The 17795-nt window shown below is 35.2% G+C and overlaps 1 protein-coding gene across 1 annotated transcript; it reads right to left on the bottom strand.

Moving 5' to 3' along the window:
- Positions 1-12309: 12309 nt before the first annotated feature.
- Positions 12310-17212, bottom strand: LOC141834084 (mediator of RNA polymerase II transcription subunit 11-like). Its single transcript, XM_074721527.1, has 4 exons — positions 17141-17212; positions 13193-13321; positions 12934-13050; positions 12310-12480 (listed from the first exon to the last, which is right to left on the bottom strand). The coding sequence occupies exons 1-4, from the start codon at positions 17210-17212 to the stop codon at positions 12310-12312; spliced, it is 489 nt and encodes a 162-aa protein (XP_074577628.1).
- Positions 17213-17795: the final 583 nt, after the last annotated feature.

Below are 17795 nucleotides of genomic sequence, written 5' to 3' on the forward strand. Positions count from 1 at the left end.
AAGAAGAGTAACATTATTTTGAGAGCATCTTATTTGGATGAAATTGTAAGAGTAATGACTAGATGAGTCATAGACTTTGAAGTAACAATGAAAACTTTTATAAGATACATTAAATAATATATCAGTATTAGCAATGTATATTTATATTTATTTTATTGATCAATAAAAATACTAATACTAATGCTATTAACCATCTAAATTGAGTGCTTTGTCAATTGACTTCCTCCCCTTCCATCCAAATATCACCATATTTAATTAATTCTAACATTTGCTTCACATTTACTCTTATTGGGCAATGGTATGGGAAAACTAAGGGCGGAGCCGTATAATAATGTACTCGGGCTTTAGCTCGGAGGCTCACCCGAGAGCTATTTTAATTTGTCAATTATTTACCTCATCATTCCTAAATTCTTAAGTAAAATTCCACTATCAATCTAGAGTCAAATTCTGCTATCAGTCCAGAGTCAATATCTACTTCACTACTTCCTTGATAAATAAGTAACTTATTTATAAGCCAATTATATAAATTAAAATAACTTACTATAAACCCACTAATACCTCATCTACTAGCCCCTGAGGCAAGGTTGAGTTGGCTATTGTGAAGTAGATATTGCTAAATGGACAAGGGTCAAATCTCAACAAAGTCAAGAAAAATATCTTCCCCCACAGTGGTCAACTATAGCTTTTCGATTTACCTAATCACAGATGGTCATAAAATCGACCGTGTGAGGCCGCTAGAGTGGCGGATTCCACCTTTTACTATAACTAATACCTCATCTACTAACTACTACCTCATTCATTAACCATTAACTTCAATACTATCCTACTAACTCTATTACATATCTACTACTTTAAATACATTGAACATGGATAACTTTTTATAATCACTAACTATCACCACTAATTAAAATATGATAACTTATTTGACTATTATCACCACTAATTGTCAACTCATCAACTACTAGTTTTGAATCATTCCTCAACACTCCCCTTTGATTCAAAATTGCAAACACCAACCCATGATCTGAAGTAAGCAAATTTATCTTTTGAGAGTGATTTGGTACAATATCCATCACCTGTTCATGTGTATTGCAGTACTTTAACACAATTTCTTTATTTGCAACTAAGTTTCGAATGATGTGTAAATGAATATAGATATGATTGGTCTTCCCATGGAAAGTTGAATTTTTTTATCATTGCAATCGTTGTCTTATTATCACAAAAATATCAATTGCATCTTTTTATTGTTGGTGAAGATCTTTAAGAATTCTTTTGAGTCAAACTACTTGATAGGTTGCTAAAGTTGTTACTATATATTTTGCATCTAAGGAGGATAGTATTATTGTAGCTTGTTTCTTTAAACTTCATAAAATTGCTCCTAACTCAAGATTGAAAACACTAGCTAAGATGCTCTTTCGATCATCCAATAAACTTGCCCTATCACTATCAGTGAACCTGCAAAGATTTAATTTTGAAACTTTAGTATACAAAATCACATAATCCACAATTCTAGCAACATAGCATAAAATCCTTTTTGCTACTCCAAGATGATACTTTGTGGGATTTTGTATCGACCTAAAAATTACACTAATAGAAAAAATAATATCGACCTAATATGAGTTAAATAAATTAAACCCCCAACCTAAGCTTTTGAAATTTTTTGCATTACCCTTCTCTGAACTATTTTCCAGTTGTAACTTCTCATTTATATTTATGGGTATAGTAGCTAGATTGCAATTGAATAAGCTAAATCTTTTAAGATCTATTACAAATGTTCTTTATGAAATAAAAATCCCATCAACTCCTTTCTTCACTTCAAGACCAAGAAAATAATGCAATAATCCCATATCAAATTTATTCATCATATTAAACTTAAAATCAGTCACATATATATATATATATATATATTATGTTATCAACATAAAGACAAACAATAATTAAATCATCCCTATCTTGCTTTTTTCACATAAAAAGTGAGTTCATTTTCACTTCTTATGAAACTATTTTATCAAAAGTAGTCATCAATCTTGCTAGTTCATGGGGGCTTGTTTATCCCATAGAGTGCCTTTCTCAACTTATACATCTTCGTCTCCTTATCTTCAATTATGAAACCTTCAGATTGAGCTATATAAATTTCTTCTTGCAACTCTACATTTAGAAATGTATATTTGACATTAAATTGATAAATAAAGCAATGTAGTTGTGCAGTCAATACTAAAATAATTCTCATAATTTCAAATCAAGCGGCTGAAGAAAAAGTTTCTTTGAAATCAACATCTTGCTATTGTGAATACCCTTTTGCCACAAGTTGAACATTATATTTTTGAATGGTTCTATCAGTATGATATTTTATTTTAAATACCCACTTAAGACCAATTATATTCTTGCCTTCAGGTAGATCCATCATCTCCCATATTTTATTTTTACGGATTGCTGTTAACTCTTCTTTCATTGCATTCTCTCATTTTTCCTTTGTCACTGCTTTTTCAAAAGTTGTAAGATCTATAATAAAAAAACAAATTTACTTTCATAAATTTCTCTCAAGAATTTAACCTTTATTAGAGGTGTTTCATTAGAAGATTCCTATAAAAAGATGAGCTGCTACTTCTTGAATTTGATGGTGAGGAAGTTTGTGACTCCAAAGGAGATAACTCAACACCTTTAGTTATTGGAGTCTTATTCTTTATTGGGATATGAACTTGAGTCTCTTCATCTCCTTTATTCCGATTTCAGCTCGACTCTTCATCAAAAACTATATCTCTCCTTATAATTAATTTTCCACTAAGAGGATTATACAATCGATATGCTTTGGATTGATTGCAATATCCAATAAAAATGCAGTTTTAGATTTATTCTCAAATTTTTGATGAAATTGAGAATTTATCAAAGCATAGACAATGCAATCAAAGATTCTTAAATGATTTACCAATGGTCTTCTACCTCGCCATGCTTCATATGGTATTTGATTCAAGACAACCCTTGTTGGAGAAATATTCAGTAAGTAGACCCCAAAAAATGATTTGGAAGTCCTTTAATATTCAACAAGCTTCTAGCCATTTTTACAACCATTCAATTTTTTTTATTTGGCTACTCCATTTTCTAATTGTATAAGGTATTATCAACTCCTTGAGAATACTATGATCTTCATAAAAATGGTTAAATTTTGTAGATAAAAACTCATCTCCTCGATTTGTGCGGAGAGTCTTTATTAAAGTATCCTTTTGATTTTCCACAAATGCCTTGACTTTTTTAAAATCCTCAAAAGTCTCTGACTCATTTACTAGAAAAAAAACTCAGTTCATTTGACTAAAATCATCAATAAATAATAAAAAAAATATTTACTCCCACCTAGTGACATAGTTCTCATAGACTTACATAAGTCAACATGAATTAGCTCAAGACATCATGAAGTTGTCCATAATTGCCCACTTGAAAAAGGCTTCCTTGTTTATTTTCCACAAATGCACTTTTCACATAAACCTAGAGAACTAATTTGAGGGAATTCGAAGATCATACCTTCCTAACTTAAAAGTTGCATGCCTTGATGTTGAAATGCCCATATCTTAAGTGTCACATCTTGGATTCATTATTCTCACTAGCGATAAGAGCTTTTATTTTCCATGTTAGAGATTTTAAATGGAAACATCTTATTTTCTATCATTTGCACACTAATAATAGGCTGTCTAGACTTTGTATCAATTGCATTATTTTCTATAATAATAGGCTGTGTAGAGACAAGCTCCATTATCAAATAAATTACATTGCCACCAGCCATCAACTGCCAATATTTAACAAACTATGTGTCAAACTAGGAATAACAAAGACATTGTAAAATAATTTTACTATACCATCGCTAGCCTCCATGACAATAGTATTTTTGCCTTCAACTTGTATCTGCTTGTTATCTCCAAATCTAAGTTGCATCTTTTATGACTCATCAAGCTCTTTAAACAATGACTTATTGCTAGTCATGTGGTTTGAATATCTGCTATCCAAAAACCAAAAATCATTTTTAACTTTGTTAGAATGATAGTGAACTATAAATAACTTACTTTACTCATTTTCTTCTTTCACATAATTTTCTTATTAGCCACCCTTGCAATTTTCCTTTCTATGTCCAAATTTTTTGCAACCATAAAATTGAAGAGAACTTTTGTTCTATTTTTTATCCTTAGTGTACTATCTCTCTTTTCCATTAGAATGACCTCTTCCTCTACTTTTGTCGCATCCTCTACCATAAAAGTCTCCTCTTCCATGTCCTCTTCTAGTGGAGTCTTCCTTTTTTGTCTCCCCCTTCACTTGAGAACCTTGAGATGACTTTTCTTAATTCTTCTCGACTGATCTATTACACCTTGCCTCATGAGCTTGCAAAGAACCCATTAGTTCATCAAAGGAGAAAATAGAGAGATCTTTAGTCTCCTCAATTATAATTACTATATAATCATATTTTGGAGTCAAACTTCATAAAACTTTAAGAACAATAACTGTATCGGTAATATTTTCTCCATAATACCTCATTTGTGTCACGTCCTGGGAGATGGCTGTTCGAAAAATTTCGATAACATCTCACCTGTAACAATGCAACTTTCCTTAATACATTTAATATAAAGTCTACATGTCCACAATCCACATATCACAAAGTACATAAAAGATACTAACTACATAAATAAGGCCCACATGACCACAAACTAGTAATCTAACACATGCACAAAAACTAAAACGTGTATACAAAAAATCCACACGAGATAAGAAAAGTTCTGCAGCAGAAACATAACAAGATCCAAATCCAACCAAGTACAAACGAAAGTCCAAGTCTTAAATACACACCAAAAACACTACAAGTCCATGAAAAAAGTTCACAGACCAAATACAACCAAAATCCATACGAAGCAAAATCACAAAATAAATTCTCTTGCTGTGAGATGGAGGCAATCTGGCAGAACTCCAAGCTCCAAGTAAATCTCCCTATTTGCTACCTGGGGAAGAATAAAAGACACCCCAGGGTCTGGCTAGTGAGTATAAAATACTGAGTGGAATACAAGATAGAAGTGCACAACATATATATCAACAGAGATATCAAAGGATATACAGTCTCTCCAACAGATATATAAGAAAAATGTTAATACTACTTAACATGTAATAGGAATCATGCGAATTTAAATAATGCATGTAATGTCATACAATGCAACAATCACGTATCAAACAAGTGTAACAGTCACACACAAAGATATTGTAAAACAACAAATGCAGTATAATATACCAGTAAATGCATGCATATATGCATCACATATCATAGGCAACATGCATGGTCACTGTTTGCACTCGTCATCCTCAGTCACTCACCTAGTGCAGTGAACTAAGGTGCACGATAGGACAACTGCAAGACTCCAACACAAACCACTACTAATCAAGTGGGGAGCAGGCAGTATCTCAGGAGGGCTATCTAGCCAGTCCTGGTTGCACCCAACATAGTGCAACAAATGCTCTCACCTCTGTCCCACCACAATACGATGTCAGGTGAGTGCCAACAACAACAATAACAGCCAACAACACCTACCACTAGCATGTAGATGTTATGATGCTCAACTCATCAAATAATGACTACATCTACTCAGGTATAATCAACATAAAATCAAGATAAGTCATCACAGATCAATGATACATAATTGAGACTGTATTGACAACAAATAGATCGTATCACAACAGACATCTATCAAGCAACGAGTGAAATAGGATATCAACAAGATAACTAATATAAGTAACAAGGATAACAACAGGATAATTGATAACAATTTTATAATAGATCATGCACTATGAACGAAACCTGTATTGACCAAGTACAGGGGTACCCACCTGATTTGACGAACGTCGATAAAAGAACCCCCAGAAAAATACAAAACTCCGTATATATCAAAATCAACAAGTTAAAGTCCTACAAATTGCAACATACAATACTAAATACAACAATACATTAAATTGTACCTAAAAACAACCCTAACCACAATTCAATTAAAACTATAATCCAATTGGATTCATAATCCAATTGTTAAATCCAAATCCCACCAACCTAATCAAATCCAACCCATCCAATTAACTCATACTAATTAAACATGAGTTAATCTCATTTTAATTGATCTTCAACCGAATCTAAACCAACTGATCAAGTCAAATTGATACAAGTTAGTTTAAACTCAAGCTAAGGATCAAATACAATTTCATTGATCCAATCCAACTTAACCTATAACATCCATCAACCCAATCAAACTAATTTAGTCCCTGTCCAAACTTGCAACAAAGTAAACCCTAATAAAATTTAACATTAAACCTAGCATCTAAAACCCATTTAAACCAATGAAATTCATAATCCCATTGGTTACAACCGGATCCCACAGTAAGCTAATCAACCGAATCTAACAAAACAGGGCAACCTATCCTACTCGAGCTAAACACCAAAACCAAAATCCAAGAATAAGTCTATGGCAAAATAGGGCAACCTATCCTCCACTCAAAGTGAGATACACACATTGATAAACAAGTACTTCAACCATCTCAAGAATAAGTATCTTTAAGGCTATCTACGAGGGAACGGAGATCCATAATTTCTCGTGATTATGTTTATCTCTAAGGTTACGAATTTGGCATTGGGTTGGAAAATGATCTTGTATCTTTCCAAGCATTCAAACAATGCTATAACCCTGAAAGGTGGATTAACGCCATGCAAGAAGAGTTGAAGTCTATGGCAGACAATGACGCTTGAAAACTTATCAAATTGCCCGAAGGTACGAAACCCTTGGTTGTAAATAGATATTTAAAACCAAACGGGATTCAAGGGGCAATGTCAAAAAGTATAAGTCTCATCTTGTTGCCAAGGGATTCACTCAGAAGGAACACATTGATTGCAAGGAGACTTTCTTACCTGTGTCGATGAAAGACTCTCTTATGGTAATCATAATACTTATAACTCATTTTGATTTGGAGATACATCAGATGGACATAAATACTACATTTCTCAATGGAGATATTGAGAAGTCTATATATATGGTGCAATCGAAAAACTCTAAGTCTAAAGATTCTAAGCACCTAGTATGTAGATTAAAGAAGTCCATTTATGATTTAAAATAGGCATCCTATCAATGGTATCAAAAATTTGATCAAGTGGTCATCTCATTTAGATTTAGAGAGAAACCTATTGATCAGTGCATATATAACAAGTTCAGTGGGAGCAAATTTGTTATACTTATCCTGTATGTGGATGAAATATTACTTATGAGCAATAATAAGGGTCTGCTACATGAAACTAAGTCATTTTTATCCAATCATTTTGAAATAAAAGATCTTGTTGAAGCATCATTTATATTAGACATACAGATATGTTGTAATCGTTCAAGAGATATTCTTGGGCTTTCACAAAAAGCTTATATTGAAAAGATGTTTATAAGGTATGACATACAAAATTGTACATCTGATGATATACCTATGTCTAGAGGTGACAGATTCAACCTACAGCCATATCCACGACTTAAACTTGAAAGAAAGGAGATGGACCAATTCCCTTATGTGTTAGCTATGGGAAGTCTCATATATGCATAAATTTATACACGACCAAATATAACATTCATAGTGAGGATGTTAGACGGATATGTAAGTAATCCAGAACTATCACACTAGAAAGCGATAAAGAGAGTAGTGTGATATTTACAAAGAACTAAAAGACATATGCTCATGTATTAGAGGTCAAATCAGCTGAAGGTGATTGAATATTCAGACTATGAAGGAGATGGACCAATTCCATTATGCGTCAGCTGTGGAAAGTCTCATGTATACATAAGTTTATATACAACCAGATATAGCATTCATAGTGGGGATATTAGGTAGATATGTAAGTAATCTAGAACCATCACACTAGAAAGTGGTAAAGAGAGTGGTGCAATATTTGCAAAGAACTAAAGGGCATATGCTCATGTATCAGAGGTCAGATCACCTAGAGGTGATTGAATATTCAAACTCTGATTTTTCTATATGCTTGGATAGTAGGAGGTCCACTTTAGGCTATATTTTCATACTGGCTAGATGGGCTATATCTTGGAAGAGCGCCAAGCAGACGCTAGTAGCTACTTCTATTATGGAGGCAGAGTTAAGAGCATGCTACGAAGCATCCAATCATGGGATTTGGATGTAGAATTTCAATACAGTGCTGCATATCATTGATGGTATTGGCAGTCCATTGAGGATCAATTGTGATAATAAAGTCATAGAACTTTATACCAAGAACAATCATAATTCGTCGATGTCCAAGCATATCGACATCAAGTTTCTAGTGGTTAAAGAAAGAGTTCCAAGTCATAAGGTGATGATAGAGCACATTAGTATAGATTCCATGTTGACAGATCCACTCACCAAGGACTTGGTGCCTAAGGTGTTTCATGCGTATCTTGTGGATATGGGAGTTCTTCTTATAGAAGAAGAATTTATCTAACGAGAGTCTAAATTTATTTTATTGCTCTATATTTGTTAATAAAGATAGACATTTTATTTTGATTATTGTACGTATTTAAAGTTTAAAATATTAATGGGTATTTATATGTTTGCTTGACATTTTGAAATAAGTATTATGATTTACTACTACAGTTTAGCATTTGGTGTTCGTGAATGTAATACAAATTTCTTTTGGAATCATAAGACTTGGACTATGATTCTCTATTGCAGTTTAACATAAAGTATTTGCAAATATGATCAGACCCTTTTGGATTATTCAAGACCAATTAAAAATTGACATGTAATGATCATATTTCATATAATTTTCATACTACACACTACTAGAAAAATGTTAATAGACAACGCGAAAAACGCGTTGTCTTTGTGGGTTAAAAAGCGTTGTAAGAGACCCTGTTGTAAAAGGGGTCCCTCAACGACAACACTTTTTAAGCGTTGTCTTTGTTAACATCGACAACACCTTCGCAACGCTGAAAAAGCGTTGTAAATATTACAACGTTTTTATAGCATCGGATCAGGTAGACACGATCGCCAGCAAGAGATGCGAAATATCCCCTCCTCCTTCCTTACCTTTGTAGAGGCATCTACACACTGCTTCTGAATAAAAGTAAGGACCTCAATAGTAAGCGCACCAACGAGAATCAATGAAGGGTTCCCTCGCCATAGCCAGCCATGGAGGAATTTATATTGATTTTAGGCCATATCCTAGATCTCACTCACGTGTGCTTTAACAAGGATTTCCTTTCCCCTCGTTCCCCTATCTATTCCAATTGCGCTCTAAAGCTAGCTAGCCTAAGGTCAGTTCACGCTTTCCCCTATGTGGGGTTATAGTAGAAAGAATCATTCCTTTGCCTCCGTTTGGAGAATCATTCTTTCACTAAGAATCAAGGCCCTAGCGCCGGGAATGAAATGAAGAACTAAGATCAGGATGATTCAGACTCTCAGGCTGCAGAGGTCCTTCATTCGCTATGAGAGAATCCATAGGTCCGGCTAAGCTAGTTCTTGAATCACACGAAATAGCTCCAGATCTTATCTTTGCTTGCCTAGATCCCGACCCTGAGAGCACAACCTATTGACAGGTGAAAGTTTACTGCTTTGGCTAAGAAGCGCCATGAGTCAAATAATTATGCGGGGCCGAATAGTAGGGAAGTGTTTCCGCGAGTCAGAAAAGTAGGATCAGCGCACGGATCCTTCTTTCTATAGTAGGAAGACAAGATCGCAAGGGAATTACTAGTTCCATGGGTAAAAAACGTTGTTTTTAATAGGTATGACAACACATTTTGCAACGGTTAAAAAGCGTTGTAATTTTGTTACAAATTGCTTGGGTATTGCAACGTTTTAAAAAGCGTTGTCTTTTGATTTTTTTTAGCAGTAAATAAGAAACCAATATATTTTGTAAATACAAAATCATTGACTACAAAATTTACTAAATCACATACAAAACATACAACTTATATTTATACAAAAACCATTGTTACAGCACGTTCATAACATACAAGTTCATAACACATGTCCATAACATACAACTTATACAAAAGTTGTAGCATCAGGTCCATAACATAAAGGTACAAATTCAAGTTACAACTTCCAACATAGAAGCTCCATAACAGCAGCAGGTCCATAACAAAGGTTTCAACGCAACAGAATAATGTCCAGGTGCATCACAACATTAGCAGCAGAATAGAATCGCAACAACTGCATCACCAAGTAACAGCAGGTCCATATGCCAAAGACCAACCTGCCAAAAGATAATACTAATTTATCCAAAATATGGGCACAATAGCACCTAAGAATTATACCATTACAATGAACTTTGAATCACAAACAAATATATTTATTACAAATAAATGGAATTATGGAGATCAGCATTCCATACCTACTCATAAATATGATCTTGTATACACTCTGCCACCTCGGAACGCACCTCATCAATTTTTGTCCGAGTGTACTCAACTGCCTTAAACTATGAACACACATATAGATTAAGTTAATTGGAAAAACAATCAACACTGACTGTGCAAAATGATAAATGGTATATTTGAAGTGATTTGAACAAGTACTATTGATCGTAGTCCATCTCTTTCAATAGTTTCAATTTCTGCAATAATCTGTCTCATAAATCTCATCACATAATAACCACATTGTTTCCCATCTGGTTGTCGAGGAGCCTGTGGTAATTGGACTCCACTATTAGTTAAAAGACAAATACACACATCAAGACCATATCAAACATAATTACACATACCTGTAGTATTTCCCACACTGGTTTTTTCCGACCTTTCCTTCCCTTGTTTGAATTAAACAATCTCAAGGCCCTACATACGTTAATAAAATATGATATATTAGTGTTTTAACATGTGAATGAAATGCCCAATCAAATTACCCAGTTTGGCCTCACATTTCCACAATATATTTCCAATCTTCATAGCGCATTCGATGACTTAGAGAATCCAGCACATAAACAATCTCTGTGTAGGGTTCAATGACAGTGAGAATCCAATGACAACTGCACATAAACAAATAATTAGCTCATCAATTAAATAAGTTATCAACAGGGAGAAATTGCAAGTGATGTCTTATTTACAACTGATCCGACGTTACATGGGACCAAAACTAGTTGATCTACTGATGCAGAACTCAACCTATCTGCTAACACAGTAGCCCTTTGGTTTAACACAGTAGCCCTTTAGTTGATCTACTAGAAATTGCAAGTGATGTAGAAGTGTATACGATAAAAGCACATGCAATGTAAGACACATCTGTGTAAGGTTTTGCTTCAAGGAAACAATTTTATCAAAATCAAAATCCAGGACCAGATGTTTGTGTCTCAGGACCTGTACTAGATTGAAAGGCCCAGATGTTTGGAAGTGAATATGGAAAAAGGCTTCATACCACTTCATGTGTAGCAAAGCTGCATAAGAAACAACCAGTCTGCATGGTGGAGATGGATAGTTATGATCACTCTTTTCAGTTGTGCTTCAGCTCAAGAATCATGATAATCATTTTACCAAAGAGAACTGCCCAATATCTAGCTTCATTTGATTTATCTATTGAACTGATCGATGTTTTTTTTTCTCTTTTTCTCCAAGAGTCAATAGTATGCCTCATGGCTTTGTAAGACAATCGAAGGTTAGGCTTTATTGCTGCTGATTCCTGTCCCCATACTTCAGCAGCCTTCTTCCGTGGCAACCAAATCATGGACTGCTAAGGGTACATTAATGGGACAAATTAAACCGAATTTCAGAAAAATTCAGTTGGTTCAATTCATCTAATGGAGAAGACTTACAATGGAGGTCTCCATGGACAGATTTAGCATTTCAAAAGCAATCAAGTGATGAGGAGCAAATTTGTAAAGGTAATACGGATGCACAAAAATGGAGGCAAACCATACTGCTAAGTGCTCACTGTATAGCCAAAATGGTGGGGATTTGTAAATTTGTTTTCCTCTTCTAAGGATGATGCTGTAATCTGTAATAACATCCTTGGCCAAGTTCATGAATTAAAAAGGTTTGTCTGAAAAAAAAATCAAAAACTAAGGTTTAACATACTCTAGAGGATCATGGTCAGTCTAAGTTGAAGAATATGCAACACCATCTTAGCTGATTAAATTAGTTTCAAACTACATGAACTTTGAGCATAGCAGGTAAAATGAATACACTTTCAAGAGCTTCTAAGTCTTAGCTATACACAGCATGAGAGCAAGAAACATACTTTAACAAACAACGAAGCTTTAGCCATCTCGTATCATGAAAAATGTCTTCAGACTAGTCATTTTAAGTGCATGTGGTAAGCATGCTTACCGCAATCAAGTGCAGTTCAATCTTCATAATTATCGATGCTTTCTTTCAAGCCATCCAACTGGTCAATAATGTATTCCAGTTTCTTGACACATATCTCGTTAGCTATTCTGGCGCTATAATCACATTTCTCAAACGGACGATATTCACAAGCACTCTTGATTTCTTCACGCAGTGTTGTCTGAATTTCCTGTAACAAGGGTAATCCAGACTATTAAAGTATCTGCAGAATGATTGAACTTAAGGATTTCTACAACAGAGGACAAATGCCATAAAGCTCCTCCATCAAGCACCCAAGGCCTAAAGATCCAAATTCTGCACAAGTCCAGAAACTAAAAAGAACATGAATTACAACCTTTAGCCATGAAACTTTCGCCCAGGTTCACGGCTTCTTAAGCTAAATAGCCTCTCTCTTTGGCATTTGCTCAAGCACCTCGTATACCTTATCGATTAAAGTAAGGACCACAGATCACCACAGGAATAGACTCCCAATAATTAAAATCAGAAAACATCTCCCGAATTCTTAAACAGTTCCCTAGATCGAAGTCTCTTCATAAATTTAAGTTGTTTGCCAAACCCTACCACGATAATCGAAACCCATTTCCTGGCAACAGAAGGTAGTAACAAAGGGGAAATAGGAAACCTTGATGGACTGCATGAACTCTCGACAGTAGGCGGCGAGGTCATTTGGTCGGGGCCCGGTCGAACTAGCGAGCTCGTCCATCACGGCGCCGGCGAGCTCCAGTACGCGCACTACCCGCTGTTAATGAAAATTACGAAAAATGGCATAAATAGCATCAAAAAAAGGAGAGAAAAAAGGTACCTTGTGAAAACAGCAAGAAAAGTATTATGCGAATATGGAGGAGAGACGGATGGAAGGAGGAGGGGGTTCAAAAGATAACCTTCTCGACGTTGTGGAGGCGTTGCAGAGAAGTTGGCTGCGAATCGATCTCCGATGAGGTGGATGTGGAGCGATAGTTTCGCCGGCCGCCGACGAGCAGAATAGTGTAAAAATATATAATGGTGTAACCCTAATCATTTAGGTGGTAGATAAAACTTAAGGAATCAATGCTTATACAACCCTAATCGAAGAAAAAATATGTAATGGTGTAACCTCACAAGAAATTTAAAATCCTTATTCTAACCCTAATCGAAGAAAAAAGATTGAAGCCGTACTTGGAACTCAGAGAACTGGAGGAGCATGAGGAGGTCACCGTACGCACTGGAGGAGCACGGGCCTGGAGGAGCACTGCCCTAGACGGGAGCACGGGCCTGGAGGAGTACCGGATGCGACTTCCGTTCTATCTTCGTCTTCGCCTCTTCACAGCGGCGCGAAGAGGAGCTAGAGGTGCGAAAGGGGCGGGAGAAGCGGAGAGGCACGAAAGGGGGGGCGGGAGAAGAGTAGCTACTAGCTAGAGGTGCGAGAGGGGGCGGGAGAGGCACGAAAATGCGGCGCGGGGGAGAAGACGAGCTAGAGGTGCGAGAGCGGGAGAGGGACGAAAATGGTGCGGGAGAGAAGAGGGAGGCGTACGAAGGAAATCGCGGACTCGCCCGATAAAAAACCCTGGATATAAACCATCAACGACAACACTAAACGACAATACTTTTAAAAGCGTTGTCTTTGGCAAAAAAACCCGCTAAAAGACAACGTTTTCGACAACGCTTTTGTAAAGTGTTGTGGTTGACCCAAAATAAACGCTAATAGACAACGTTTTCTGTACAAACGTTGTCTTTTGATTTCAAAAGACAACGCTTTTGACTAAAAACGTTGTAAATTGAAATACCACAACGCTTTTGCTAAAAACCGTTGTCTTTGGGGCGTTGTCTATTAACATTTTTCTAGTAGTGACATATCCACATCTTAATCTATATCATTAATGATATTGGTATTGTGATTATTGTTAGAGCTTATTACAGACATATATAATAGATATGATCTTCTTTAGTCCTTTACTAATAAAGTTAATAGACCAGATTGTATACAAGGGTACTTTGTACCCAAAGAGTTTGATATCAACTGAAGTTATAGTCGTATATCATATACATATCACATGTTGCCCAAGTGAAAGATTGTTTAATCTCTTAATGTGGGATTAATTATAATTTGTATATGCAGATACGAACTGAACCCATTTAAGTGATATAACTAAGGTTTATTGGATTTCAAATTATCAGATGTTGATTAAATATGTAGAACTCATTAGCCTGATTCGTTATTATCTATGGGCTAATAACGGATCGGATTTCTATATAGAGGATTGGTCCCTAAGGTTTAGGGTTTCTTGAGATTTTGCCTTTGTTCCCTATTGACAAAGGTTTTACGGCACCGTCACTCTAATTCCCTTGGAAGACCATTCTCTTGTTTCCGCTTCATCTTCTTCCACAGGAATCAAGCAGTTGACACTGTAGGATAAGAACAATGACTCTCCAATCAGATTCCTTATTATTATTTTTAGTATTTTTATTTTGTTATGCCATGTTTCGTAGAAACTAGATTTTCATGCTTTATGATTGGTTTGTTTTCTCTCTCTGCATGAATTATATTTTGGTTCCTTGAATTCATGTGGTTAGGGAATTTAAAATTCCTTCATATCTCAGATAGTTGATAATTTATTGAAGGTGACTCTTTTGCACTATCCTAGATAGTCGTGAAGAGTTTATTGTAGGTGACTCTATCTCTGATAGAGGAAAAGTTGTACTATCTTGGATAGTGGTAATTTGTTATAAACGACTCATTTTAACTATTCTAAAAAATAAAGAGTTTGTTGTAGGTGACTCTGTCCTTGACAAATGAAGAGTTGCACTATCTTAGATAGTGGATAATTTATTGAAGATGACTCTTTTACACTGTTCCAGATAGTGAATAGTATGTTATAGGTGATTTTGTCCCTGATTGAGGAAAAGTTGCACTATCTCGGATAGTGGATAATTTATTGTAGGTGACTCTTTTGTATTGCTCCAAATAGTGAAGAGTTTGTTGTAGGCGACTCTATCCCTACAACAGACTGTATCTATCTAGGCGTGTAGATGTCTAATACTAGGCGCTCTACCTGCCCATAACTTGTATGAAATTTTCATTACCGTCTTACTAGGAACTCTGTTGAGTAAGTAACTACAGTCTTGAGTGTTTCACTTCATAAAGACTCTGGTAGGGAAAAAATATCATCATACATTTCACCATATCTTTTAGGGTTCGGTTTCATCATTCTACTACACCATTCTACTAAGAGGTCTCAAGCATGGTGTATTGCACCATGATTCTACACTCAACAAGGTAATTCATAAATGGTCTAGAACATTATTCACCTGATCCATCAGATATACTATAGTATTCACCACCACGGTCTAATCTAACAATCTTAATCTTCTTACCAAGTTGATTTTAAACTTCGATTTTGGAGGTTTTGAACATGTCTAGGAGTTGTGACTTCTCGTGAATAAGGTACAAGTACCTGTATCAGGAATAGTTGTCTATAAAGATGATAAAGTATGGTTGACCATTCCAAGAAGCCTTAGGGAACAGTTTACATATATCTGTATGTATCAGCTCTAAGACCTCATTACTCCATGTTGAACCTTTATTACTTTTATTAGTAGTCTTTCCCTTGATACACTCAATGCAGATTTCAAAATCTGACATATCAAGGGAATCAAGAATTCCTAGTGACATTAACATTTCTGTGTTGTTTAGAGATATGTCTAAATGTCTATGCCACAACATGGATGAACTCTCATTTGTCACACCACGCTTCGAATTATACTATGCATCATAATATTATCTATATGAGTTTCAGTGTCTAATTAATCTATATAGTTTGTTAATCAAGGAACCAGTACCACACAAAATAGAATTTTGAAAATACTAAACTTTCCATTTTCAAATGAATAAGTGTATCTAGATTTATCCAAACATGAAATAGAAATTATGTTCCGTCTAAATGATGTCACTACAAATGTATTTTTCAAATTCAAAAGTACATTCATCCCTAAACAAAATCTAAAGACATCTATTGTCTTTACTTTCGTCTTCTTGCCAATTTCGATGTAGATCTTTCAGCATCAATTGTCAATCGATTCCAATAGCAATCCTACATAGTTATACTTATGTGAATAGTTGCATCCGTATCTATCCATTAAGTGTTATTAGGTACAGTAGTTAGGTTGACTTCTAAATTGACAAAGTTGAAAAGTTTGCCTTTCTTGACTCGTAAGTTGGCGAATATAGGGCAATCCTTCTTCAATGACCTTTCTTTTTACAAAAATAACAAGTTGGATCCGAATCTTATTATTTTTGCACCTTATATCCAAAGTCCTAGTCACTGTAGGTTGTTTACCCTTGCCCTTACTCTTATTCTTTTCTTCTTCTTGTTCAAATATTGAGATAAGGATGTAAAATGAGCACTAAGAGATATGTCATGTCTTAATCTCTCTTCTTCCTGTACACTATGAGCTATAAGCTCATTCAGTATCCATTTCTCCTTTTGAGTATTATAGCTAATCTTAAAAGGAGTAAATTGTGTAGGCAGAGAGATTAAGATAATATTCACAAGTACACTTTTAGACATTTCAAGCTTTTGTATTCGATGCCTTATAATCAAATTTGATATCTCCATGATGTACTCTCTAATACTACCCTTCCCGTTATATCGCATGGACACCAACTTTGTAAGAAGTGTGGTAGTCTTAACCTTTTTGTTCTTTTCATTTGAGGCGAATCAGTTTGCTAACTCCTTAATGAAGATTTTGCCATCTTCATTCTTAGCTATCAAACCTCTAATAGATTCCAAAATAGACATCTTCATGATTGCAAGACTCATGTGATTTGATCGCTTCCACTTTTCAAAGATTACCTTTTGATTTGCAATGGAATCACTAAATAAAGGTGCAGAGCAATCATGCCTAAATGCAAAGTCTAGATCCATGTAACCTAGTAATACCATGATATGCTCTTTCCATTAACCATAGTTTGTGTCGATAACCACAGGGATGTTGTTCAAATATATTGAGAGTGCTACATAAACAAAAGAAAAGAGCATGACTCAATTTAACAAATAAAGCATGTATCTTTATAGTTGTGCAGTAACAAAATGCAACAACAAACATGTAATTTTAGGGGCATTAATTGAGATACCTAATGCAACATCACATTAAATCTTTGGATTAAAATGTAACTTGCTAGTGGTACTTAACAAACAACTCATAATCACCTTCATCTTTCACATAACTCATCTTCTTTTGGGTGGACGCATTACACGCATGATACTTTATTTATGAGCTTCCTTAGTTAGTTTATGTTTTCAACTATCACTCACAATATTTCTAATCGGCCACATAGTGCCCCTTCCTTTAGGCCGACACACTATGCACATAACTTAGAAGCCAAACTAGATTTGTGAGCTTCCTTAAATATAGATCCGACATAAAGAATGACTTTCCTTTGGGACAACCATCTTTAGCATGGATATACATCCCTCTACGCAAATACCTCAAGCCTCCCTAATAGTT

The sequence above is a fragment of the Curcuma longa genome, chromosome 8 (assembly GCF_044706935.1).
Source record: "Curcuma longa cultivar G26 ecotype Majalengka, Jawa Barat chromosome 8, ITB_CL_G26_1.1, whole genome shotgun sequence".
NCBI classification, from domain to species: domain Eukaryota; kingdom Viridiplantae; phylum Streptophyta; class Magnoliopsida; order Zingiberales; family Zingiberaceae; genus Curcuma; species Curcuma longa.